General features: G+C 40.4%; 1 protein-coding gene across 6 annotated transcripts in view; it reads left to right on the top strand.

The window, feature by feature from the left end:
• The window catches only part of AMPH (amphiphysin), a 227339-nt gene that overhangs the window by 100585 nt on the left and 99415 nt on the right, over positions 1 to 27339 (top strand). For all 6 annotated transcript variants that reach the window (XM_070615428.1, XM_070615426.1, XM_070615429.1 and 3 more), the window contains exon 2: positions 7227 to 7307. In XM_070615428.1, the coding sequence (XP_070471529.1) occupies positions 7227 to 7307 (81 nt within the window). The remainder of the gene's footprint in view (positions 1 to 7226; positions 7308 to 27339) is intronic.

The raw sequence follows: 27339 nt of genomic DNA, 5'->3' as shown, positions 1-27339 counted from the left end.
AAAGAGGAATCAAGCAAACTTTTTTTTTTTTTGAGGAAGATTAGCCCTGAGCTAACTACTGCCAGTCCTACTCTGTTTGCTGAGGAAGCCTGGCCCTGAGCTAACATTGTGCCTGTCTTCCTCTACTTGATATGTGGGACGCCTACCACAGCATGGCCAGCGTGCCAAGCGGTGCCATGTCCGCACCTGGGATGCGAACCCCGGGCTGCCAAGACGCGGAACGTGCGCACTTAACCGCTGCACCACCAGGCCGGCCCTCAAGCAAACTTTTTAAAAAATTATTTTGCTATGTTTATTACAGATAGTTTTTTAATACACCTTTATTGAGGTATAATATAAATACCATAAAATTCACTAATTTAAGTATAGAATTCAGTGATTTACCGAACTATGTAACCATTACCACAATTCAATTTTTTAAAAAAAATTATTTTACTGAGGTCATACTGGCTTACAACATTGTGTAAATTTTTGGTGTACATCATTATATTTCAGTTTCTGTATAGACTGCATCGTGTTCACCGCCAATAGTCCAGTTTTTATCCACTGCCATACATATGTGCCCCTTTACCCCTTTTGCCCTCCCCTGATCACCTTCTTGTCTGGTAACCAGTAATCTGTTGTCCTTATCTATGTGTTTGTTTATCTTGCACATATGAGTGAAATCATACGATATTTCTCTGACTTATTTCACTTAGTGTAATACCCTCAAGTCCATCCATGTTGTCACAAATGGCACGATTTTGTCTTTGTATGGCTGAGTACTATTCCATAGTGTATATATATATATATAGCACGTCTGCCTTATCCATTCATCTGTTGATGGGCGCTTGGGTTGCTTCTATGTCTTGGCTATTGTGAGTAATGCTTTGATGAACATAGGGGTGCATATATCCTTTTGAGCAGTTGATTTCATGTTCTTTGGATAAATACCCAGTAGTGAAATAGTTGGATCATATGGTATTTTTATTTTTAATTTTTTGAGAAATCTCCATAGTATTTTCTATAGTAGCTGCATCAGTTTGCATTCCCACCAGCAGTGTATGAGAGTTCCCTTTTCTCCACATTCTCTCCAACACTTATTTCTTGCCTTGTTAATTATAGCCATTCTGACAGGTGTGAGGTGATAACTCATTGTAGTTTTGATTTGCATTTGCCTAATAATTAGTGATGTTGAATGTCTTTTCAGGTGCCTGTTGGCCATTTGTATATCTTCTTTGGAAAAATGTCTGTTCATATCCTCTGCCCATTTTTGATCAGATTGTTCTTTTGATGTTGAGTTGTATGAGTTCTTTATATATTTTGGAAAATTAACCCCTTCTCAGATATATAATTTGCAAATATCTCTCTCAGTTGGTGGGTTATCTTTTCATTTTGTTGATGATTTCCTTTGTTGTTCAGAAGCTTTTTAGTCTGATGTAGTCCCATTTGTTTATTTTTTCCTTTATTTCTCTTGCCTGAGGAGACATGGCTTTCAAAAAGATACTGCTAAGACCAATGTCAAAGAGTGTACTGCTTGTATTTTCTTCTAAGAATTTCATGGTTTCAGGTCTCACGTTCAAATCTTTAATCCGTTTTGAGTTAATTTTTGTGGATGGTGTAAGATAATGGTCTACTTTCATTCTTTTGCATGTGGTTGTCCAGTTTTCCCAACACCATTTATCGAAGAGACTTTTCTTTCTCTATTGCATGTTCTAGGCTCCTTTGTCAAAAATTAGCTGTCCACAGATGTGTGGTTTTATTTCTGGGTTCTCAATTTTGTCCCAGTGAGCTGTGTGTCTGTTTTTGTACCAAAATTTTTTTGATTACTATAACTTTGTAGTGTATTTTGAACTCAGGGAGTGTGATACCTCCAACTTGGTTCTTTTCTCTGAGGATTGTTTTAGCTGTTCGAGGTCTTTCGTTATTCCATATAAATTTTAGGATTTTTTGTTCTATTTCCATGAAAAATGTCATTGGGGTTCTGATTGGTATTGCATAGAATCTGTAAATTGCTTTAGGTAATATGAACATTTTAAATATGTGTATTGTTTCAATCCATAAGCATGGAATTTCTTCCCGTTTCTTTATGTCGTCTTCAATTTCTTTCAATAATGTCTTATGGTTCTCAGTGTATAGGTCTTTCACCTGCTTGGTTAAATTTACTCCTAGGTATTTTATTCTTTTTGTTGCAGTTGTAAATGGCATTGTATTCTTGATTTCTCTTTCTGAAAGTTCATTATTAGTGCTTAGAAATGCGATTGATTTTTGTATGTTGATTTTGTACCCTGAAACTTTACTGTATTCTTTGATTATTTCTGATAGTTTTTTGGCGGATTCTTTAGGATTTTTTGAATATAGAATCATGTCATCTACAAATAGTGAGAGTTCTACTTCTTCCTTTCCAATCAGATACCTTTTATTTCTTTTTCTTGCCTAATTGTTTTGGCTAAAACTTCCAGTACTCTGTTGAATAAGATTGGTGAGAGCGGGCATCCTTTTCTTGTTCTTGTTCTTGTTCTTAGAGGAATAACTTTCAGTTTCTCACCATTGGGTATAATGTTGGCTGTGGTTTTGTCATATATGGCCTTTATTATGTTGAGATACTTTCCTTCTTTACCCATTTTATTGAGAATTTTTATCATAAATGTATGTAGGATCTTGTCAGTTGCTTTCTCTTCGTCTATTGTGATGATCATGTGATTTTTATTCTTGATATTGTTAATGTGTTGTATCACATTAATTGATTTGTGCATTTTGAGACATCCTTGGAATAAATCCCACATGATCATGGTGTATCATCCTTTTAATGTCTTTTTGCATTCAATTTGCCTCATCTCCATTTGCCAATGCAGGTTCTGTCCCTTACTTCTTCCCCTTCTATATTTTTGTTTTCATAAATTATGTTTTTTGTCTTGTTAGTTTGTGATCATATTGAAGTGGGTATAGTTGTTTTTGATGCTTTGTTTCTTTTTGTCCTTTATGGTATAATTAAGGGTTTGCCAACCTCTTCTGACTTAGAAGAGCTGCAGCTTTCTGATTCTATTTTTTTTTTTTTTTAAAGATTTTATTTTTTTCGTTTTTCTCCCCAACGCCCCCCGGTACATAGTTGTGTGTTCTTCGTTGTGGGTTCTTCTAGTTGTGGCATGTGGGACGCTGCCTCAGTGTGGTCTGACGAGCAGTGCCATGTGCGCGCCCAGGATTCGAACCAACGAAACACTGGGCCGCCTGCAGCGGAGCGCGCGAACTTAACCACTCGGCCACGGGGCCAGCCCCTCTGTCTGTCTATTTAACCTTGCTCAAAGCTTTGTAAACCTTTGCCTTTTTGTTTGATGTAGGAGGGCTCCTTTCAATATTGCTTGCAAGGCAGATCTAGTGGTGATGAACTCCCTTAGCTTTTGTTTGTCTGGCAAAGCTTTTATTCTCCATCATATCTGAAGGATAATTTTGCTGGTTATAGTATTCTTGGCTTATAGTGTTTGTCTTTCAGTATTTTGAATGTATCATTCTACTCTCTCCTAGACTATAATGTTTATGCTGAGAAATCTGCTGAAAGCCTGATGTGGGTTCCTTTGTAGGTTATTTTCTTCTGTCTTGCTCTCCTTAATATTTGTTTTGGTCATTTAATTTTAACAGTTTTACTATTATATGCCTTGGAGAAGGTCTTTTTGCATTGAGGTAATTAGGAATTCTGTTAGCTTCCTGGACTTGCATGTCCAGTTCTTTCCCCAGGTTGGGGAAGTTCTCAGCTGTTGTTTCTTTGAATAAGCTCTCTGCTCCTTTCTGCCTCTCTTCTTCTGGGATACCTGTAATCCTTATGTTACTTTTCCTAATTGAGTCAGATATTTCTCAAAGAACTTCTTCATTTTTTAAAAATCTTATTTCTGTCTCCTCCTCCACCTGGGTCATATCTAGGTTTCTATCTTCAGTCTCACTAATTTTCTCTTCCATATGATCTGCTCTATTTTTAATGCTTTCTACATTATTTTTTCTCATTAATTGTGTTCTTCTTCTCCAGAATTTCTCTGTTTTTTTTTTTTTTTCAGAGTTTCAATCTCTTTGGTGAAGTACTCCTTCTGTTCATTAATCGTATTCCTGAGCTCATCGAACTGTCTTTCTGAATCTTCTTCCAACTCCTTGAGTTTCTTTATGACAGCTATTTTGAATTCTCTGTCAGTTAGATTGTAATGTTCTGTGACTTCAAGTTTGGTTTCTGGAGAATTGTTATTCTCTTTCTCTTCTGCCGTGTTACTGTAGTTGTTCCTGGTGTTTGATGAATTGATCCTCTGCCAGTGCATTCGTGGTAGTACCCACCTTTCTTATCTGGGTAAGGCTTTGATGACTTTGGTTCTGAGCTGCTTCGGATGGTATTTAACAGCCTGCACTTCCCACCCTCTGCTGCCTCTGCCAGAGGTGTCGTCAGTGCCCTCTTTGTGCTCCTTGTGCCTCTCAGGTTGCTTGTGTCTTGCTGCTTTCAATGTCCCTGCAGTCTGAGGTGTTGCCAATGAGGCTACCAGGCTCCAAGCACTTCTGCTGCTTCTGGGGTTGCCTGGATCTCGTGTTCCTCCACTGGCTCTTCATTGGCTCTCCATGGGCTCAGATGCTGCTGACCTGCACATCGTCTATGCCACTGCTCCTGGGTTGTCTGGGGATGCTGGTTGCACTGCTGCCAGAGGTGCTGGGTTCATGAGTGTTGCTGTTGCTGCTGGGGGCCTGGGGACCCAGGGACTTGTATGCAGCCCTTGCTGCTAGTGGAGCTGGTTTTCGGGGTGCCATCCATGGGGGCAGGGTCACCGGTTCTGCTGTGGTTCCTGAAATCTCTGGTCGCAGGTTTCTCCTGCCACCACTAGCGGGGAGCAGCAGCTAAGCAGGGAGAGGTTTCTGTTGTTGCTTGCTGTGCAGCCTCTGGTCTCTGGTGCTAGCCAGTGTGTTTTCAAAACTCAGGTCAGGGCACCCTGTCCAAGCTGGGAAAATCTGAGTTTTGTATAGTATCCCCATTGTTGGAAAGACCTGGCCACTCCAGGGGCAGGGGGAGGGGGTGTGCATACTGGATCTGCTGGGACATGGGCAGGGAGCAAACCACACCTTTTCTTTCCTGCCCCTGCCAAGTTTGCTTGCAGGTGTGTGGGCCTGTGTGATCACTGTGCCCTGGGTCACTGCTGCTGGGGGAGGGGGAGAGGGTGCTGTCCTAGTTCCATTTCCTCTTGGGGGTCCAGTCCACCCACCTTTAGATGTATAGATGCATGGATCCCTTAGGCATCCTGTTGTGCTGTGTAAGGAATCCTCTGTTTGTCAGTGGATGTCCAGTTGCTGTAACGTAGAGGGGAGAGACAAAGGGAACAACTCACTCCCCCATGATGCTGACATCACTCTTCAAACTTCCTCTTTCTTAAAGCATTACTTAGAATGAAAATATGGGCATAGATGGGAAGGGATCTTGTAACAAGCTCGAGAGTCCCTCTGTGATTGAATTTTACTTTTCTTGCTCATGGGCCTGTGTAATTTTGCTTTCCCCTCTCTCTCTTACAACAATAGTAATAAAAATAATAGTAACAATATCCTGTGTTTGCATAACTCTTCTAGGTTGATCTTCTTGTTGTAGTTTTTGAAAACTAAAGACAAGATTTTCATGTAAACATAAAATATATGTGTCATAGATTTTATTCAACTCGTTAATTAATGAAGTGCCCAGTATGATGTTAAAACTGATTCACAGTGTATTTGTCGAGCTGGGTATTTATGGACTGTTTAATGAAGAGATTTTAAAATAAGATTGCTGAGTTAGATACAAAACTATTTAAAGTCCTACAGGGTGATAAACTATAATCTTTGGGGTTATCTTTTCCATTGGACGGAAACAGTTATCATGCCTTTCTAAGAGAAATTTTCGAGTTAACCTCTGTCCCTGTGGAGCTGTAAAATGCCCATTCGGCAGGAGGCCAATCAGAAATGCAATCCAGCACAGCACCAAAGGACGCCCAGTAATGTCTCTTGTCTCTTTCCAAGTTTTAGGTAGTTTTAATGAGGCCTTGAAAGACCTCATTAAAACTTCTTAATTTATACAAGGGTATAGGTTTGATTTTAGGAAACAAATTGGTATAATCTCGTGTAAAACCTAGCCATAGAAAGTGCTTTGTAAGAATATATGTTTTAATACCTGAATGTTTATGTTTCACAAAAATATATTTGGTAATGCCGTAGGGCGCGTGTATCTGAGAAGGCAGTGTTTGCAGAGTTTTTATATTCTTAAACACGTTGGTGTTTTAGGTACTAGATACAGGAGTTTGAATAGTGAACCCAGTTGTGGCTCTCAGAATCCTTCTGCTCTGTCTCATAGTAACTTTCTGTTGTATCTCTAAGAACGACTTCTCCTGATAATCAGTCCTGTGCTCTAGGATAACAGGACTACTCATGCCCAATCCCACAGTCGTAATGATTTTTCCAGTGATCTTTACTTAGGCTGCTTCCTTGGCTGGAATGTCCTCTGCCTCCTTCCTGTCTATTGGAACTTCCAGTACCGTTTGAGGAACCTCTGCAGAGCATTCCCTGAAGCCCTCAGCTCTAAAGGAGATTGCCCGTAACACTTTGAAAGCCCCTCATGTTGCTTATTACACATTGTCTTTGATTTGTTATTTGTGAACCTGTCTCGTCTACCCCACTAGATTATAAATTTCTTAAGATTAAGTGCTGGGGCCTTGCTTTATTCGTTTTTGTATTTCTGGATGACCAGTGCTTATCGTGGGGCCTAGCGTATCCCAGTGCCTCTTCAAGAGTTTCGAATTGAAGGGAATGTGGGAAGATGGTAGAGGGAGAACTTACCATGTGCCTGGCTGCAGTGACTCTAATACCATCCCTATGAAGTAAGTTAATACTTCAGTTGAATAACTTTGGTTCACTGTTTAACAAACAGTTGAATACCTGTTATACATCAAGCTTTGTGCCAGATGCCTTGGCCAAAAAGACAAGGCATAGATTTTGTCTTTTAAGTCATATATAGCCTACTGGAGAGAACAGATACGTAAATAAATAAAGGCAGTGTAGCATGACACTTGCTCAAAGTCACGCAGCCTGGGAGTGATGGGTTTGTGGTTAAAGCCTGTTGAACTCCAAAGCCAGGATGTCCCAGAACAGAAAAACCAGCTGTGCTAAGAGTGACATCTCCTCAAAAGAGCAACGCAACAACCTTGCTCTGCCTATTATTGGAAAACGTTATTAAATCAAACCATTTTGTTTTATTTGCAAACTAGGTCCTTCAGAAGCTTGGGAAAGCCGATGAGACAAAAGATGAACAGTTTGAAGAATATGTCCAGAACTTCAAACGGCAAGAAGTGAGTATGTTTATCTAGTTAAGGGAGTGGGAAATGAGTTGATTGGGTTTGTGTAGTATATGATTAAAATGCTTTAAGGTTGTAAGAACTTCATTGGGGTTAGTGTTTCCTTGAGGGTTAATGCTTGCTAATGCTGTAGACTTTCTTCTGGAGGGCCGAGGAAGAGGCACTAGGCGCTGCGGGAAGAAGATTTGTGTTTTAGCATCTCAGGAGATTAAGACTTTGCTTCTCTGGAGCTCCTTAATACAGATGACTGATCTAAAGGGGAGATGATGTTTTCGGTGATTTATACGCCACTAAGTATTAGAGAAGCAGTGGTTAAACACTTCTGGCAAAATTACTTTAATTGTTGCCTGCTTTAAGATCATGCATCCTCAGCAGGCATTATGTCTCTCCCAAGGGGCAAAAATTGGTTCTTGGTGGGTGAAAAAAATCATGCTCTTTTTATGTGTACATGTCACGAAACAGATATATAGTATATCTATGGTATTAAACTTGTCCAAGGAGGGGTGCGATTAGAAAAAAAATGTCTAAAAAGGCCCTTCAGGGGAGGCAAGAATGAAAAATGGGTGAGAAACACAGTTTGTGATGTTTGTTCCTTTAATGGGCTGCTATGTGCTCAACAGATGCATGTGTAAAGAAATAAACTTTTTGAAATGGGCTGTTTCTATCTCCAAGGCTTTGATAGTTGGCTAGTGTATCACTCTTTAGAGAGCATGCGTGAAGATCAGGGATGGGGGAGAGATACAAGCCAGGCCCTCTGAGATTAGAAGCCTCAAATCTGGAGATCATTCTAGAGGTGGAGTGGGAAGAAGGCTGGGCCAGCAGACTCTGGAAAATGGGATTTGGACATGGGGATAATGTGAGGACATGGATTTGTTTTTCCTACTATCGTTCGAGCCACCAGTGTCCACAGAGGAAATTGTGGCCTCAGGGGTGAGGATGTGTGGCTTCAGGGATGACACCCCAAAATGGGAGATCATCACAGGTTTTGTGTCACCCTCTTTGCTTCTGTTTGCAGATCCCTGATCCTGGAGGTTTCTTTCTTCCATATGTGTAGCAGGGTTCCCATTGTCTTCTCGCTGGTAACATGTTATTTCTTTTCCTCACCAGCAGGGGTTGTAAAATCCAGTAGGTATAGAGCCAGTAGACTAGTCTCCACCAAAACACATTCCTGAATGCTTTCAATTTCATCCCGAGACTAAGCGTGGACATGTGCAGATAGGAACTGCATTTACTGTGAGGGATGGGAATCTCGTTCTATCTGAAAGTGAGAAACAAGAGGGGAGGTGGAGAAGAAAACAGTGATAGAAAAACAGATCATGACCAAATAACTGAGTATTAGAGAGAGCTTTGCATTAACCAAGGTAGAAGAGAGAATTCCTAGAGAAATGTTGGATGTAGGCGCATAGAAGAAGTTGTCCCCCAGGCTCCTCCAGGAGAACAGATTCTCCACGTCTCCTTATGTTCTCATTTGCCAAGTTCTCGCGCATTCTCTCATGCATGTGGATAACACTCATACCGATCATTGTCTTGGATTGCAGCAACTTCCCACCGAAAAACTTGTCAATCAGTGCCCTCTTACTTCACAGGGCAATCCCAAATGTCTGCTTTAAGGGATCGGATTTGGATAAAGAAGTGAGTCATGTTTATAGTTTTCCCTGCTTGAGGGTTTACACTCTACCCTTTGGAACTTAGCCTTCCTGTCTGGTGTGTCCCTATGGAGCTAATTAGTTCTTTGCTCTTGGATTTTTCCTCTATCATTTCTATGGCATTATGATGTTGTTAGCTCCCCAGAAGGTTAACCTGGGGAAACATCAAGTTCAGGAACGCATTCATGACTAGGAGGCGCTCTGCTTTTTTCCATTACATTGAATTTTTATTACGCATTTTGGACTTTGTTGACGGAACCATGGGAGGATTGTGTTTTGTCTAAGGTATTAGGGAAAAGTGCAGTTGGTTAAATCATCAACTTCATCGGTTAAGTGATCTGTGCCAGAAAGAGCATCAGCATGGGGTAACTTTATAATGCTGCCCTGCCATCAATTCCTGTCGCTATACACATTTTCAGATGTTATGGAGCAAATCGTATACTATCGTTCTTGAAGACTAATACCTTAGGTCTCTGAAGAACATTAGCAGATTTTAAGATCTGGGTAAAACTTCAAAATTTGGGGAAATTTGAGCAAGCAGTTCTACTTTATGAGAGTGAGACAAATAAAGCGAAATAAAGAAATAGCATTTCTTAGAGGGTCTCCTGACCCCCTTTGGTATCCTTTGCAAATATTTTTGGATCGGAAACATCTTGTATTTGCACATGCTCATTTTGATATTTTTTGTTTTAATCAGAATGAGTGAATTTATAGTCATTGTACTGCAGTGAGGAGAGAGGGTACCTTACCCCGTCCGTATTTTAGAGGGAGAGAGGGTGGAAAGGAAGGGGTGGGAGGAAGGTAAGGAGAGAGAACTGTTAATTTTCTATAGAAATAAAGTAAAGATTGGGAAGAAAAGCTGAAGGCTGAATCTATTAATACTCTATAGAGGGAAAAATGTATCTCTTTAACCCCCAATATGTATTGGTGACCAGTTCACGCCTGTTGCCTATGCTGAAAAGGTGTGCTGCTTATGTGGAAGCGTTAGGCTAGGAAGGAGGATATACAAGATTGTGGTAACCTCTACAAGGCCTATTATTTTTCGTGTTAATGTAATGGTGAGTCATTACTCTAAAGGCAGAAGGCATTATCTAAAGGCGGCCTACTCTGAAGACATTATCTGAGCTAGGAAATCTAGATTTCATATTTAAATTTTCTGTGAATATGTATTTTTCAAATCCAAAAAAGTTACTATCTGCAGTATAAAATGAATTATATTTGGATCTGTGCATTATATGATAGTCATCTGGCCACACTCCATTAACACTTAATCAAAAGTAGACCATTCTGGAATGTTCTAGAAATTGTTCAAACATTCTGAGCCCTGATCTTGATTCTAAATTCCCTTTAATAAAATCGTAAGGGTCCTCATAGTTATTGACATAGTCCCTACTTTTTCATGTTGGAAACAAAGGTGGCAGAAGGGTCTATGTTTGAACTCTAGCTTGAGGCTTATCTTTTCTTTGATTGCACTCCCAAATTTTGTTTTTGATCCCAAACCTCTTTTCCTAAAAGGTAGTTTGCATTAGATTAAGAGCATGGATGCAGGGTCTGTTCCTGCTCTCTCAGTTGTCCACTGGACTCCCCATTGCAGTGTCTTTGAGGTCCAGGTTTCATAAACTGCCCAGTTAGGACAGGAGGAAAGGGGAAAGTAGAGTAGAACAAAAGGGACTGGAGGGAGCTCCTCTGCAGAGAGCTCAGGACTTTCATGATGAAGAGCGCTAAGGAAAGCAAGGGTTATAGAAATCCAGCAGGAAGAACAAAATCTGACTTCCACATTTCCTCCCAGGATTTTTTTTTTTCCCCTTCCTATCTGTTTTTCCTCTCTTACCAGAGCTGCTAACAAGTAGCAGAATTGCTGGTGGGAACATCAACTCCTTTCAGTTCACCTGGTTGCCTGTTGACGATCCATTAATGAGCAGAGAAAAGGAAGTGGAACAAAGGTCCTTGGCCTCCCTCCCTCCTTCTTGATAATAAACTTGCCCACTAAGATGGCACGCCTGTGGCAAGTGTGCTAACACAACAACAAAATGACACAGGGGCTGGTTGGGCCCAGATAACCAGCTTTGATCCCATTTCTGTGAGCACAGATGTGAGCACCCCACTGGAGGTGCGACGTGTGAACAGTCCCTCAAATAAAGGAAAAGGAGGTCTCACTTCTCACATCACCACAGCTTCTCATTCCCTCTTTTAAATACCATAGCAGAGTAGTTTTGCGGGTTCTCTCCATGCCCACCACCGAAAACAGTCTAACTCTGGTGTAATACAAAAGAAGAAGAAAAGAAATATCGAGAGCTTGAAATCCTCTCCAGTGGTGAGAATTCGGAACCAGCAATTCCATTTATGAGGATAATGCAATGATGGTTTGAAAGCTGGAACATGTCTTCTTCGTCATCTCTCCTCTGCACAGGGATCCTGTTTGCCTGCTTTCATCTTTTTATCTCCACAGGACTGAGTGCTTTGCACATAAGCTTTAAAATATTTGTTAAACTTGAAGCTGAACCTAGTGGCAGAAATGATTATTTTGAGCACATTCCTAGAGCATGTTTTTATTCCTGGGATGGAAGAGATGTTGAATCTTGTGTGAATTTTTGTAAGCAGTTTCACGACATTTTTTAGGACGTGCTTATATAAATAATTAAAAAGGAAAATTACAGAAGAGAAGTTTCTAAGAAGAATGTAAATACAAAATGTACTCTGACAGTGGGTTAAAGTGTGGATAAAATTTTTATTTATGGGAAATCATATTTACATTCTGAAAACTTTTGCAGGTTGCTTGAGCAAAAGGCCTAGCGAGTACCTTAGAACTATTTTTTTTTTTTGTGCCACAGATGGCCATCATGTCAGTGTATCCACCTTTCGTATATTAATAGTGACCTTCTGAAATAGCCACTGCTTTGATTAAATGTGAGCTCATTGGGTCTGTTTTGAGTAATTGTCGAGTTCTAAATGGCAGTGTCCTGGCTCAGAGTGTGGAGACCTTCCGTCAGCCACAGAGCCTCCTGTCAGGTCACTAGACCTTCTGGGTTTTGAGTAAGAACCTCAGGTGGCCAGTTTTGTGGGCAGCAGAGCAGTGGTTTTCAAACTTTAGCTGCATCAGAATCACCTGGGAGGCCTCGGTACAGTGCAGGTTGCAGGGCCCCACCCCTAGAATTTCCAATTCAGTGGCTCTGGGATGAGGCCTGAGAATCTGCATTTCTGACAAGTTCTCAGGGGATGCCACTGAAGCTTCTTGTCTAAATTAGCTGTTAGTCTGATGGTTGCTAAATGATGATTTTTTAAAAATTCCTTATACACTTATTAATTAGCATTCTACTCTATGGTCAAACTTTCTCTTCTCCCCTAATTAATTATGTCGGTATGGACTTATGGATTCTTATTTTATTCAATGGGTTATGACACATTATTATTATTAGTGGTGGTTTTGAAGCACAGTTGTCCCCAATTTGGCCAGTGGGAACTCCTGGGAGTGGAATCCTGTGTCCCTTTCAGATGTCCCCATCATTCTTTGAGAACTCTATCTTACTTTTTGGCACAAGATGTTCCAGGTTCATGTCATGCTTTTCTTTACTCAGCCTTGGAATCAGCTGTTTCTCAAGGAGTCTGGTTTCTTTCAGTGGAGAATGGCATTTAGAAACCAAGATCTGGGTGGGAAGTATTCTCTGTGCTTCTAGGCCTTCTAAGTGGACAGAACACACACACACACACACACACGTGTATTTACACGCACAGACATCTATACTATTTATTTCTCAGCTTTCTGAAACCATGCCATCTCCAATTATAATTCAGTGTCTCCTGCTTTATTTGAGCCTTCTCTCTTTCTGTGTTTGTACTTCCTTCTTTGAGAGTGAGAAATCTGGCTTCTCAATATACATATTTATTTGTGCATCCCCTTTATGTAACCCATCTCCTCATTTCCTGTGTCGCACCAGTGGAAAGCGTTCCCTGCTCCCTGGCTGTGGGCTGATTCATATCAGCTTGCACTTTCCCCTCCCCTCTGCTCCAGAGGCCCGCTGGCCAAGACTCACCACCCACTTGGTGCACCAGCCGAGAGGTCCCCCTTGCCTAGTGGTGTGCCTGCTGGAAGTTCTCTGAGCCCTGGCTTCTGGCACCATAGCTTCTGAGAGTTTCCCCTCTACCTCCACTAACTCTGACTGTGCACCAGTGGAAATTACTCAGCTATTACTTGTTAGCACCTAATTGAATTTTACAATGGGATCTATTAAAGAAAAAAGCCATGTCTGTGGGACAAAGTTGACTCACGGGCTGCACTATGCTAAATGTACCTGCATTACTATACATATAAGTATACTAAATAATAAGCATTATTAGCACCCTAAAGAAAGGTAGCAGTTAATGTAGTCTGTTAACTTACTGGAATCTTCTTTTTAGACTTTAATAGGATGATTGTTATCAATTATAAATGTACACGTTGCATTTACCCTTGAAGAATTAAAATGTGGTTCCCCCCAGAGTATCAGGAATTTCTTATGAGAGGTGTAGTAGTAAATTTCACAGGATTGTAGAATTGGCCCTAATTACCCTGTTTCCATTGTGGCTACTGAGGGAAAGCTCAGTAGAGTATCAATACTGGAATGAGGGCTTAACTCGTGCCAGGGCAGCTCTGGTGCAAATTATGGGTGTATTATTTATAGAACATATTCCTCCCATTGTTGATTTTTATACTTTTATCTAAAATAGACATTATTTCAGGTCATGCATTTGAGAAAAGAAATCATTCAGGGCCAAGGGAAGGTAGAAGAATAAAATATTTAAATTATGTTGACACAAATATAGCAGGGCTCTTGAAGATCACAGTGTGGTCAAAATATAGCAAGTGCAGTGTCGTGATAGTCATGACATTCTTTAATGGTGTGTTGCTAAGTGTCTGGTTGCCTTCACATTCAGTTTTTGCCCTTTGGTAGATATCTTTTGGCAGAACACAGCAAGCTCTAAATCGGATCAGGCTTGTTTGGGTCCTTTATGTAATGGATAAGGCTGTTAGGGGGAAAGAGATGTGTTTTGATGCTGGGTGAACACCTGCCCAGGTCTTAAATGGACATGGCAGACCAGGAGGACAGAATTCTGGAGCCATTTCAGTAAAGAGTGTGTAAGGGAAGCTATTACTGAAAGTCATGCCTCATATCAAACCTTTCTAACAGAGAACAAATAGTCTATAGATCAAGAAAGCAGCATAAAAATGAAGTGGGCAATAACTCGTTTTTCCTTTAATGAAGTGTAATAAAGCAAGAGGTGATGCTGGAGGGGTGTGTTATACTCAGCCTGCACTTACCCAAAAACCTCTCTACCAATAACTTGCTCCATTCTCTAAAAAATGTCTGACTCCACACGTACATTTTAACTCAGGAAACTCTCCGGCCTTCTGTCTGGGATAGTTCCTTTAATTTACCCTTGTCAGAATATGTGTTTGTACACTTGGAAAAAATTCTGCTTGGTTGATCTCTGTCTTTATCAGTCCCTGCTCTGTAGGGCACGAATTATTTGAGCTACAAATTGCTTTGGGCTGCTTCTCACATTCAGAGCACTAAGCTTTTCTTCAGCTGCACCCTGATTTAATCGCACTGCCTTTTTAGTATTTGGCAGATAGAGCCTAGCAGCCCTGCAGATGGCTTCTCTCTTCAGGCATCACGTTGAGGGAGCTGATTCGAATCAAGATGCTCTGGTGTAATTAAGGGCGGAAGTTGGTGGAGTGAATAGCTGGTGGTCCCTGGTGATGGTGTCATTTAGGAACTGGAGTGCTTGCTTCCAAGCTCTTCTTTCACCTCCCCCCCCTGCAGTTGCTTCGTTATGATTGCACTGCCCTTGCCTGGGCTGCCATCTTCATCTGTTCACTACTTTTCTTTAAGGTCAGCTTACAAGATGTTTCCTACCTGATGTCTTTCCAGTCCCCTCAGCCAGGATCTTTCTTTCTCTGTATACTCTAGTCGTACGTTATTTGTGTTCATACGATAGTCCTTGTTTCAGTTTTCTTATGTGAAAGTTATTTAGATGTACATCTCTGTCCTCATTAGGTTATAAAATATTTAAAGGAAGACATCCTTAGTCGTTTCAAAAATCTTCCATGTCCCCTGGCACCTATTAAGTGCTCAGTAAATATATCCCTCCTTGTCACACACATTCTCTGTATTCACCTTTTGTCTTGGACATTACATGCCTCCTCCCTTATTCAATATCAGATCCCTCTTCATTGTCGTTTACTTTACCTCTTTCATCCCGATTTTTGACAGCAAAATATTCCTTGGGGAATGTCTGACTTGGCCTGGACTCGGTTCCTACCAGGGTTATTATCAAGACTAGAACAAGGCCCTGGCCCTGCCCTGGGTTCCAAGCTGCCCTGGGTCCATGCTGTTCCATCTATATCTGCTGGCATTTACAGTATTTTCAATCTTTTAAGAGCTTTACATACTTTTGCTAACTGAATATAATGTCATTTTAATTATGCAGAAGAATGTTTTTAGTCCTTGAATCCCAGTTATGTTCTCCGATTTGTAGATTTTTTTAAAAATATATTTTTTTAGAGTAAGCTCATTCTTCTCTGATAGGATAATATTTTTACCACAGAGCATTAATATATTTAATTGGTATCAGTTAATTGTGTCTGATGAACGTCTGAAGGAATTGTGAGTCTTGTTGCCTAAATTTATCCTGAGTTTCCATTAAAGTTTAAACTCAGTAATCACACAATATTCTATGAGGGAATTTGTATATGTCTGCATCTCTGGAAATAAAGTTTACCTAGAGTTACTCCTATGTCTAAGTAGCTATAAATTTCTCTGAGAATTCTGTAATACTGAACACCATTTTAGTGTGCACATGTTTTCTAACATTTAAAGTGTTTTCTTTTAATATCAACTTTCAAGGAAGTTTTTAGGTTATTTGATAGATAATCGCGTGTGAATACACGTTTAGAACAATAATATGTAACTGTTTAGACATCCATTTGCCTCATATATTTTGTGTCTTCGGCATGCCAGGGATGAATCTAGGTCTTTGGGAATCTTCAGTGAATAAGACAGACAAAGGTTGGGCCGACCCAGTGGCACAGTGGTTAAGTGTGCATGTTCCACTTTGGCGGCCCTGGGTTCACTGGTTTGGATCCTGGGTGCTGACGTTGCACCGCTCATCAAGCTGTGCTGTGGCAGGCATCCCACATATAAAGTAGAGGAAGATGGGCATGGATGTTAGCTCAGGACCAGGCTTCCTCAGCAAAAAGAGGAGGATTGGCAGATGTTAGCTCAGGGCTGATCTTCCTCAAAAAAAAGACACTGCCATTGTGGATCTTAGATTCCATAACATTGGGGAGCAAACAATAAACAAACCACAATAAATAAGCAGATTATACTGTCTGCTAGAAAATGATGTGAGCTGTGGGGAAAAACAAGTAGAAAATAAATAGAGCAAGATGGAGGGTGTCAGGAAGCTTGGAGACAGCAAGTCTCAAGTTTTGCTTCAAAGGGGAGCAAATAAAGGAGACTATAGCTGGGAGGGGAAGTGGGATCAAAAGGACATTTTCTTAGGATGGCAAAAATATGTGTATTCTGACGAGGCTCCTTTAGTACAGAGGACAAAGTGATGGCTCAGCAGAGAAAGGGGAGAGCAGCTGACTTTTGTCCTTGGCTAGGCAGGAGGAGATGGGGTCTAGTACACAGCTGCAGGGATTGACTTGAGCTGGGAGCAAGACACTTAATCAAGGATAACAGGTAAAAGGCCAGATCTAACTTTCCTGGGGATACACATCTATCAAAGCATTTCTTGGCTGACTCAACACATAATTATTGAGTGTCTGCTAAGCACAAGGTGTTGGAAACAAAACGATGAACAATTCAGATGTAGTTGCTATCATTATGAAGCTTGTGTTCTAGTGTGCAGAAGTCGTCTTTCCTTTGAAGCAATTAAAGTAGTATAAAAAGACAGAGGATCTTGAGATAATGTTACTGTACTTCCTTCATTATGATGCACTTGGATATCCTAGTTTCACCACTTAACATTAACACATGAGTATACTCTCAACCCAGTTGGTATTCTTAGAAAAAAAGGTTTCTACATCTTTCCTCAATCTCTTTTCCAGCTAGACTCCCCAGGCTCAATGGCTGCTAATAATTCTTACTCCAAAGGCTCTCATTCTGTAGAGCTGCTCCAATAGCATACTAATTATTCATGCAATGGTTATGATTGGCTGTGAAATTCTTAGTATAACTGATTTATATGTAGTTATAGTCGCTGTATGGCAAAAAAGCAAGGGAATATAATTTGCTGCTAAGGGCTACTAAGTCTTTAGTTAAGACTGTCAGTCTCCTTTGTAATATTATTCTTATGGAAGAGATGTGTTTTACGTATAGAGGCTTGATTTAGAGTCCGTCTTTGATAAGTATAACCATGATTGCTAATACAGTTGACTTCTGTGGGAGAGAGCAGATAGTGGAAACCTGTACCTGTCGAAAGAATGTATTGGCCCTTGCTCTTCAAATTGTCCTGCATTTTTTACAGTCTCTCGATATATTTCATTTTGAACACGGTCATTACACCTCCACTTTTTGCTCGCTTGCTTTCAAGGAGCAAAATGAGTCTGCCTACTTTGTGTGTTGGGGATTGCTGTCCACGGTGCCAGATGGGAGAAAGAAGACACAAACATTCCTTGGAGATCCTGTCCATCTTTTACCTTCTCTACTCTTGTCTGTTTCATTCCATCTACATGAATATCTCTTCAGTGATGGCCTATATAAGTCAAAAGCTTTGCCTGAAACCTCACTAAAATTTGACCCAGTCAAACTACAGATGTTCCAGGCATCACTGTTTGTGCCGCTTCCCATGGAGCCAGTTCCCCATTTAAGAAATCACTTCTAGTGAAAGCTCTTTATGTTATTGCTCTGAAGATTTCCTTTTATCTATCCTATTCTATTACCTATCTTTAATAGTATTCCATCTTACTGCATTAATTAACCATTCCAGCTGGGGAGGGTTTAGTATCCCATTCCTCAGCATTCATTTAGAGACCGATTCCATATTTCTTACACTTCCCCTTGAGAAGTAAGCTCATTATCTAGTTTGGATGCTCCTCTCTAAATGAGCCCCTGAGTGACTGTACTATTTGGTAATGGGATCCAGAGAATTAGGCATATCTCTCATCTAGGCCTAAGGAGACTGTCTGAAATGGTTGTGAACATCTGCACAGATGAGCTGCAGTTGATTTTCAGATTTGTTTCAGTGTTGTTGGTTCCCATTGCCTGTAATTCTCTCTCATAACTCACCCTGAAAGCCCCATGCTGACTTTGCATTGGAGTCGCAATCTAAGTGACGGAGGTACGTTAGAAGGAGTGTCTGATGGTGACTGACTGAAACCTGGAGCCAGACATATTTTTAAGTGTCTTTTGGCCATCTCATACTAGAGCTACATTCTAGAGTTTCCATCGACATATTAAGTATCAATTAAATTATAGACACAGTAAAAAATTATAGTAGAAGTTCCCAAATAACCTTTTGAATCACCTGGAGGCCTTTTAAAAATTCTGATTCCTGGGTCCCACTCCAGACTTCTGAATTAGGTCACACATTTGACTTGCGTCTGTAAAGAGACATCATATAGCAGTAACAACTTGGATGCATGCCTGAGATTGCATCAATATAGTAAAGATAATCGTTCCCTTAATTGCACATCTCTTTGAATGTGTTTCTAAACCTTGATGATTATAAGAATCTTCTAAGAAGCTTTAAAAATTTACAAATTTCCAAGCCAAACTAAATTTGGTTTAGGCAAAGGCAGCAATAAAGTATTTTTATTATTAAGACCTTCCACAAGTAGGCTTTGGCACTTATAAAGTGTTTTGTATACTATCTCACTTGATTCTCATAACAATTCGTAATTATAATTCTGCTTTATGTATGAGAAAACTGAGTATGTGGTGTAAAAGGTTTTATTTTGGGAATGAGCTTGAATTTTCTTTTGACTGTTGGTATTCATGCTTGTTTTCTCACAGTAATTTATCATATTGGCTTGATTTTTCTCAGATCCATTGTTAAGTAGTCATATTATCTCCATAAATTAGTCCCATGTATTTTAGGATCCTCTATTACTGCAACATTTAAAGCTATAAAAATACTTTCTAAAAAAGATAGCTGTATATTTGAGACTTAGAAGTACAAATAAAAAAACAAGGAAGCATTTTAATTCCCAAGTAGCTTGTTTTGGGGAGGTTTTATGTATTCCTTGTGAAGATATTCCTTTGTGATATGACATGTAATTTAGTCAAGGATTTATGAAACGCTTATGCTTTGCACAGTTTATCATTTAAAAAGTATTGAGTAGAGTAATAATAGTGACGTCTAATGTTTATTGAATGCATACTATGTGCCTGGCACTCTGCTGATACTTTCCATGGACTGTCTCCCTTGACCTTCATCATAGCCCTAGGAAGTGAGTACTATTATCATCTTCATTTTACCAATGAGGAATTGAAGGCCTAGAGAAGTTAAGTGACTTGCCCAAGCTTGCACAGTTAGAAGTAGCAGAGCTTAAAGTTTAAAACCAAGCGGTGTGATCCCGGAGCCCACAGACTTAGCCACCATGCTATATGAATCACATGGAAGATACTCTGTGGATTGTGAGCTTTTGAGAAAAACAAGTGAACAATTGGTATTTTTATGTACAGATAGGACTGCATCATGAGAGCATGGAGAGTGGTACCTTTAGTTAAATTCTGCTCGTTGGTCAACAGTTGATTCTTCTTGGACAGCCTCATGCATCATCAGCTGGCAGCCATGCCTTTACAGCCTGGGGGCATAAAGGTGGTAGAGCACAGTGGTCAAGCATGTGGGCTCTTGAGGAGGATTATGGGACCGGAGTAATCCAGACTACTTGGGCTCCAATACTAGCTTGCCGTCTACTAGATGTGTCGCCTACAGGCTAGTGTCTCAGCCTCTGTGCCTCAGTTTTCCCTTTTGTGAAAGTCTACTGGCCTTGTAGTTATTGTGAAGATTGTGAGTTAATAGAGCCGTGGCACTTAGGACAGTATCTGGAGCAAAGAGAGCACTCAGTAAGTGTTAGCCTTTGTTATTATGTTGCTGTGTTAAAGTCTTGCTTTGAGGACATTGTTATGGGCTGAATTGTGTACCCCCTAAATTTGTGTGTTGAAATTCTAACCCCCCAGTACACCTCAGAATGTGACTGTATTTGAAGATTGGGCCATTAAAGAGGTAATTAAGGACAAATGAGGTCATATGGGTGGGTCCTCAGCCCTATGAGTGATGTCCTTGCAACAAGCAGGACAGATACCAGGGAATGCACGCATACAGAAAAAAGTCCTTGTGAGGACAGAGTGAGAACTCAGGTGGCCACCTGCAAGCCAAGGAGAGAGGCCTCCGGAGAAACCAAACCTGCCAACACCTTGGTCTAGGACTTCTAGCCTCCAGAACTGTGAGGAAATACATTTCTGTTGTTTAAGCCATCTGGTCTATGGTATTTTGTTATGGCAGCCCTAGCAAACTAATACAGACCTCACCAATGGCAGTTTCAGAAACATTCTGGAGCTTATATTATGACTGGAGTAATGGTAGACAGGGTGCGTCTTTCCCTCTCATGAATGCATCTTTGTAACTTGACACAGCAATAGTTTTTTAATACTTTTACATCCTGTCCAATTTGGTCAGGATAGAACATCATAGATAGAGCTGGCATCCATACCCACAGAAGGAGACACTGGACAATAAGGCATAGGAAGACTTGTTGGGATGGGTCTCCTGTGGAGTTTACTTAATTTCTGGGTCACTCTCCCTCCCCCCACCCCACGATATGCAATACTGTGCTCTAGGTATTGAGGCGGAGGTTGAAAAGGTATTTATATAATGCCCCTAATGCACCTTATAAGTGAAGTCCTTTCTCTCTCTCTCTCTGTCTGTCTGTCTCTGTCTCTCTCACACACACACACTTGGAAAAAAGTCAGAATGACTTTTCAAGGGTCACAAACTCAATTGGCTAAAGGCACTAAAGCATATCTTCAAATCGTATGCAGTCTGCAGCCTGTGGTGATTTTAATAGTACTAACTAGGTAATTCTGTCCCCTTGCACACACAGTGGGTTAGCTTTACCAAGCGACCAGAATAGAGATCTGTATAAACTCAAGTTGGCTGGCTTAAGGGATATTTATGGAAAACCTGAGCATGTATTACTAGCTAGCTTTCTTATTTTGTTTTGTTGAAAGATAGAAAGTATATTAGATTTGATTTTCAGATCATAAGTATTCTTCGGGTTGCTGACAGGGATAGTTGGAAATTGGGCCATGAATCTTGAATAAAATGATAGAAACTGAGGTGATCTCATTGATATCCATCTCCCTTCTATGCACCACCCCCTACTGCCATCAGCCCAGGAGAATGATTTCAAAATCCATTCCTGTTTCCTGTCTGTCTCATATCTTTTGCATTAATATATGCCAAAAGAAGTTTAAAAAAATGGAGAAGTTGTTCCATGAAATGAATGCTAGGTTCTTAACAAAAGCTCCTGTTACTACAAAGAGCTCACAGTAAGAAAACAAAAACATAAATTTCAGAGGCCCTGCTGCTTTTACCTTTGAAAAACTCTCGTCTTCCAATTTAATGGCACCTGAACTTGTCATAGGGCGAGCTCTATTTCCTGGTAAACCGAGAGTGCCTGCGGTGCTCAGCAGCCTGGCATTGTCTTTGGTCGTAAGTGGGCTCAGATATTACGCCTTATTAGTCATCTGTTAATCAAGGTGCTGATTATGGCCTCATTAAATCTCATCTCCTTGATAATCTAATTTTCTTCTAAGCTTCAAAAATGCTCAGAAAATTTATTAACATTGCTTTCAAGATTGAATTAACATGTCTGAACTCTGAGAAACTGAGCCAATTTTAATTTTGACTTGTTACTTAGCCTTTTCAAGAGAAAAATGTCAGTAAAGGCCAAAAATAATAATGCGATTGTGGGCACTTCTTAGGCTCATGATCACAGATGAGATGACAGGACTTGCCTTTGTGAAATCACAGCTTTGTGAAGTTCTATCTCCTCAGATCCAAATTTCATATATCTGTTAATTTTCCACTTGAGCCTCTTTCTAAATATCAAGTCACAGATAGTTTCTGATTTAAAGAGGCAATTTGAGGAAAAGTTTTTCTGTGTTGTGTGTGTTGTTTTCTTTCTCCTGTCAATTATAACTCTTTTTGTAACAAGAGTTACCTACAAATATAAATCAGTACTATATTTGCCATATTTTAACAAGTCAATTCAACAAGCTGTTGCTTGTTTGATAGATACTAAATACCTATTGCCTCAAGGTGTTTGGCTAGACCTGTGTAACCTTATGAATAAAATGCACTGGATTTGATTTTGCAAATACATTTAGGGCCTCAGTGGTACATGCCTGCCTAGGGGTGTCATGCACATGGTAGTATGTGGGCATGGTGCCCCAGAATTTCAGTGGTTGCTGCCTGAGTTTAGTTCCTAGAAATAATTAATTTATTCTATGCATTGTGTCTACAATTCGATCAAATTAAATACCTCAGATATGGCTTCTTTCTTCTGGGCAGAAGTAAGTTAGTTAAAGGTTGAGCTAACAAAATTGTTTTGGCTCTTGAGGTCCTAGGCATAAGTTTTTACACATATTGATACATTTTTAATGCTTCAGAATTTAGTGTATCTAAACACTCATTAATTTCAATTGTCATTTGTCACAGCTTAATGCAGCCCTGTTTTTTTTTTTTTTTTTTTTTTAAGATTTTACTTTTTCCTTTTTCTCCCCAAAGCCCCCCAGTACATAGTTGCATATTCTTCGTTGTGGGTCCTTCTAGTTGTGGCATATGGGACGCTGCCTCAGCGTGGCTTGATGAGCAGGGCCATGTCCGCGCCCAGGATCCGAACCAACGAAACACTGGGCCGCCTGCAGCGGAGCGCGCCAACTTAACCATTCGGCCACGGGGCCAGCCCCAATGCAGCCCTGTTTTTTAAGCCCAATGCGTAGAGACGAAATTGCGTGACAGTCTGTGGTAGCTCTTCTTGCCAGAGACTTGGCTCACCTTGGAGGAAATCTGTCGGTAGTTCTTCTATGCTTTTACCAAAGTGCAGTATGAAACTTTGATGTGGGAGAATTTATAGCTGGTCTTTTGATGCTGTGTAGATGACATTGTCACGTTTGAGAATCAGCGGTGTTCTGGAGCTGTCCAAGGTGCTGAACTTACAAATGAGAGCTGTCCCGGAGCCCAGCCTGTCTGGGAACCGACTTATCCACTTACCCCTAACCCCCACTGCCCAAGACATACGTGAAATAATTAAGAAATTGGTGTTACTGAGGACTAATATGATTTTAAACAATTTGGAAACACGTTTAATTAGGTTTGGAATGTGATTTCTTTGTATTGAATAACAACAGCGTCTGAAGCCTTGCATGGTGATGAGCCTGCCACACTCTTTCTTGAAGTATTTAATTAGATTTTAAACTTCATGGTAATCCTTAGTGGGGATATCACGAGTGGTGCACACAGGACTAAGGGAAGAAAACAACAGCTTCAAGATACTACTCAGCAGGGGAATAAAGGGATTCTTTGACTAAAGGCAGTGATTCTCAGACCTGTGTAAAGATTTAAAACCATGTATACTTTTTGCATGCCTGTTAAGTTTTGATGTCTCTGTGATGAAACCCAAAATGACCCTGGCTTGTTTTCCGGGACAGTCAAGAAGCAGAGAACTGGGGAGACTGCTTCCTTCTCCCCCAGCCTTGCAAGAGTGTGACACCCAAGGGAGGGAGAAAGTGGGAGTAGCTTTAATGAGGAAGGAAAAACAAGCCAATTCTCTTGGGCTGTGTGGGAAGAAGGGGGCCTGGGGGACCGTCTTGGCTTGAGAAGCGGCAGCTCCTGACACTGATAAATGATTCAATTGAATAAGTAAATGAAGAACCTCTGACTAACACCAGAGCCACGTTATACTATATGTCAGTGCAAGGAATTTTGTAGGTGGCAAATCTTTCTTGGATCTTGTTCAAAGAGATGTATGAGTAGGCAGTGCAGACAGCTTAATTATAATAGACTCAGTTGCCCTCGTGTTGCCATAAGCATTGAGGAAAGTGTGACCGGGAAATAGAATGATCATTTTATCTTATCTTGTAGAGAGTGACATAAAGAAATAGAAGGGAAAATACACACGTGTTGTCTCAAGGTTGTGGAATTTTGAATCTCTTTTCTTGACACGCACAAGCACAATACATAATTCAAGCCTGAGTTAATAATGAAATGGTAATTTCCAGAGGAATTTGGAATGAACTTCAGATTCAGTGAAATCTGAGCAGGGCTATAAGAATTTATTTCTAATTTAGAACTTCTTTGTGATTCACGTAGAATAATGATGTTAAGAAAATTTTAATTATGCCTTAGGTTTTGTGGAGAACTACTCTATGGCATATTGTAGGAGAAAAATTTCTCTCCAGAGCCTTTGCCGTCTTGATTTAGGCAGAATTTTAGATGAAATTCAATATGGTTTTTACCAAATGATTTATGAACCTTAATACTCATGGGGGAGATTAAGAATTTTAATAGTTGGAAAAGGAGCAAGTCATTTAAATTAGCTTCCAGTTTACCTGCTTAAATTGAACTCATCTATTTAAGCCATTATTGTATAGTTTGAACTTTTTCCCACTCTTATAATATCTAAAAAGTCTCTTTTGGGGTTCTTCTTTCATTTTTTAAAAATGTTTATTGTTTCCCTTGGGTAAGATGAACACAGTGTATGGATTGGAGCCTAAATTATTTTGTTCTCTTTCTTGTTCTGAAAGAAAAGAATGACTTAATTGTGGTCTTAATCTGACAGGCTTTACTCCCTAAATACTTGGGACAAGAATGCCCTTACCCACTGTTCTTTTGCTATTTCCATATGCTCTGAACAATCGTGGTGACTCATAACCATCAGTTACCGTGGCAGGCTTTGTATTACTTTCTGAGGGGAAAGCATCCTTCTGGGTGAAAAGTGAGCCTTTCCTAAGCTCGGTGCCTCTCACTTTTCCAGGGAAAGACCACAAACGGTAGTAGAGCGGAGCCCTGGAACAGACAACTGAAAGCAGGAGATGTCTGTGAAGTTCTGTGTTTCATCTCCATGCAATTTTTCATTCTACATCATTATAGGTGGCTTTGTTGTTGTTAGCACCATCAAGTCAGTTCTGACTCCTAGGGACCCTGTGTGCAGCAGAGTGGAACCTGCCTGGTCTTTCTGCACTATCCTCTCACCTTCTGGTCCTGTATCAGACAAGCTCTGCTGCTATTCATGGGGTTTTCATTGCCAACTTTTTCAGAAGTGGATGTCCAGGTCCTTTTTCCTAGTCTGTCTTAGTTGTAGAAGCTTTGCTGAAATGTATCCACCATGAGTGACCCTGGCGGTATTTGAAATACTGGTGGCATAGCTTTCAGCATCACAGCAACACACAGCCACCACAGTATGACAACCTACATACAGGTGGTGTTTCCCGGTTCCCTGGGAAACAATCCTGGACCCGGTGGTGACAGCACCGAATCTTAACCACCCTCGCTGGCTAACAGGTGGCTTAGTGGTGTAAAAGAATGCCTTCTCCTCCATTTGCTCCTTTCCAACCTTAATAAATTGATGTTCCAGAGACATGTTTTAGGTTTATTTTGTGGCTTTATATGCTCTAGACATTAAGTACCCCCAAGGTCTACACTTAACGATTTGAGAAATGTGGCCTTAGGGATTCAGACCCTCCTAAGTGTACCTTGTAGGCTTTAGATTGTTCTGGGTCTAGATCTGTTGGGTAAATCGCGTCTGATTTAGATATTATTCTCTCTAAGTTATCTGCCGTCTGTTGGGAAAATGATCCCAGGCCTTGCTGTCCTCTTTTAGTACCATTCTACATCTTTCTATCACTTGACTAGCACTCGGGCTTCCATTTGCTAAGCCATCCACTTTGTCCTAAATCTTTCCAATTTGATTTCCTTTCTGAAATGTTTCTGTAAATGTCTTTAATGCTTTTCTGCTAACTCCATCGGCTTTTTTTTCCCTCCATTAAATCTCAGCCTTATCCATCTTTCAGCATCTCCACTGTTGATGGCGCACCATTTTTTCAGGTCGTGTAGGGCAGGTTATGCCGTGGAAGCAGTACCTTAATGGCTTTCAAGAGCAGAGGTTTATTTCTTGCTCGAGAAAATAAAAACGACAGCTGTGTTTCACGTTCCCTTCACTCCGTGTTCCTGTCTGGAACATTACAGAGCTCAGGATGGAGGGAATAGAAATGGGAGCCCTATGTGATGGTTTTTATATCTTCTGCTCACAAGTAGCACATGTCACTTCCACTCACGTTTGATTGGCTAAGTCAAGTCCCATGGCCAAGCCTTATGCTGATGGGGCAGGAAGCATGATCCTCTCCAAATGGATCTGTAAGGAGGCACAGAGTAGATTCGACAACAACAAAATCTCCCAGTGCCATATCTTTTCAGCTTTCTGTATACTCAGAATCTAACACAGTGCCTGTCACAGAATAGATATTAAGTAGAGGAAAGACCTACTTCTTTTCTTTCCCAAATTCTTTTCGTGGTGGCGTTGAGGACCTCGGTCTGACTCCACCTGTTTCTTATCTGGGTCCCCTTTCCGACTCGACCTCTATCCAGGTGTTTATCATCAGTGTTTTCTCTTCATTCTCCCCATCCTTTCCCTCGAAATAGTGTTCTATTATACTTTGATGTTTTGGAAATCCATCCTGGTTTAGTTTTTTATCCATCTTGTGGAAATTTGTATATTTCTGAATGACCTAACAAGACAAGCAACACCTAGAGTTTTGATTTTAATTCACGTTGAGACACGAGGAAGGGAGTCAGTTGTTGGGAACTTTGATGATTTCTGTTTTTTCCTTCTGAACAGAACTGTTCTGCTTGATGTTTGTATGTACAGCAAATGAATTAACCCTCAACTTGTATCTGGTAGTACCTGGGCTTAGAGAGCAGACAAAAACAGCTGGAGCTTAATGCAGATGAAGAAAACCTCACGTGAGCTTTACATAGATTTCATCGGAATAATGTCCCTACACTGGCACTATACCTATAAGAGGATATTCGCATCCAGAATCCCTTTTGGGGTCCAGCATAGTCTTAACACTTCTTTTCAGAGTTTCTTTCTATTAATCACTATCTGTCTTTAAATATTATGGGCTTTTTGTCTTTGCTTTTGTACCCCCAAACACTTTGAATGGCTGTTACAGAGCTAAATGTAATCTGCTTTGCAATTTTGCAGTTTTTTATTTAGGTATTTTAGTTCCCCTATTAGATAGTAATTTTCTGAAGGAAGTAGGTTTATTTCTTTCACCCTTTCTCCATTTTTTGGTAAACACTAGCAGTTGCATGTTGAGTTGAATATG

Source organism: Equus przewalskii, chromosome 4 (assembly GCF_037783145.1).
Source record: "Equus przewalskii isolate Varuska chromosome 4, EquPr2, whole genome shotgun sequence".
Classification (NCBI taxonomy): domain Eukaryota; kingdom Metazoa; phylum Chordata; class Mammalia; order Perissodactyla; family Equidae; genus Equus; species Equus przewalskii.
This window is presented reverse-complemented; position numbering and strand designations above follow the sequence as displayed.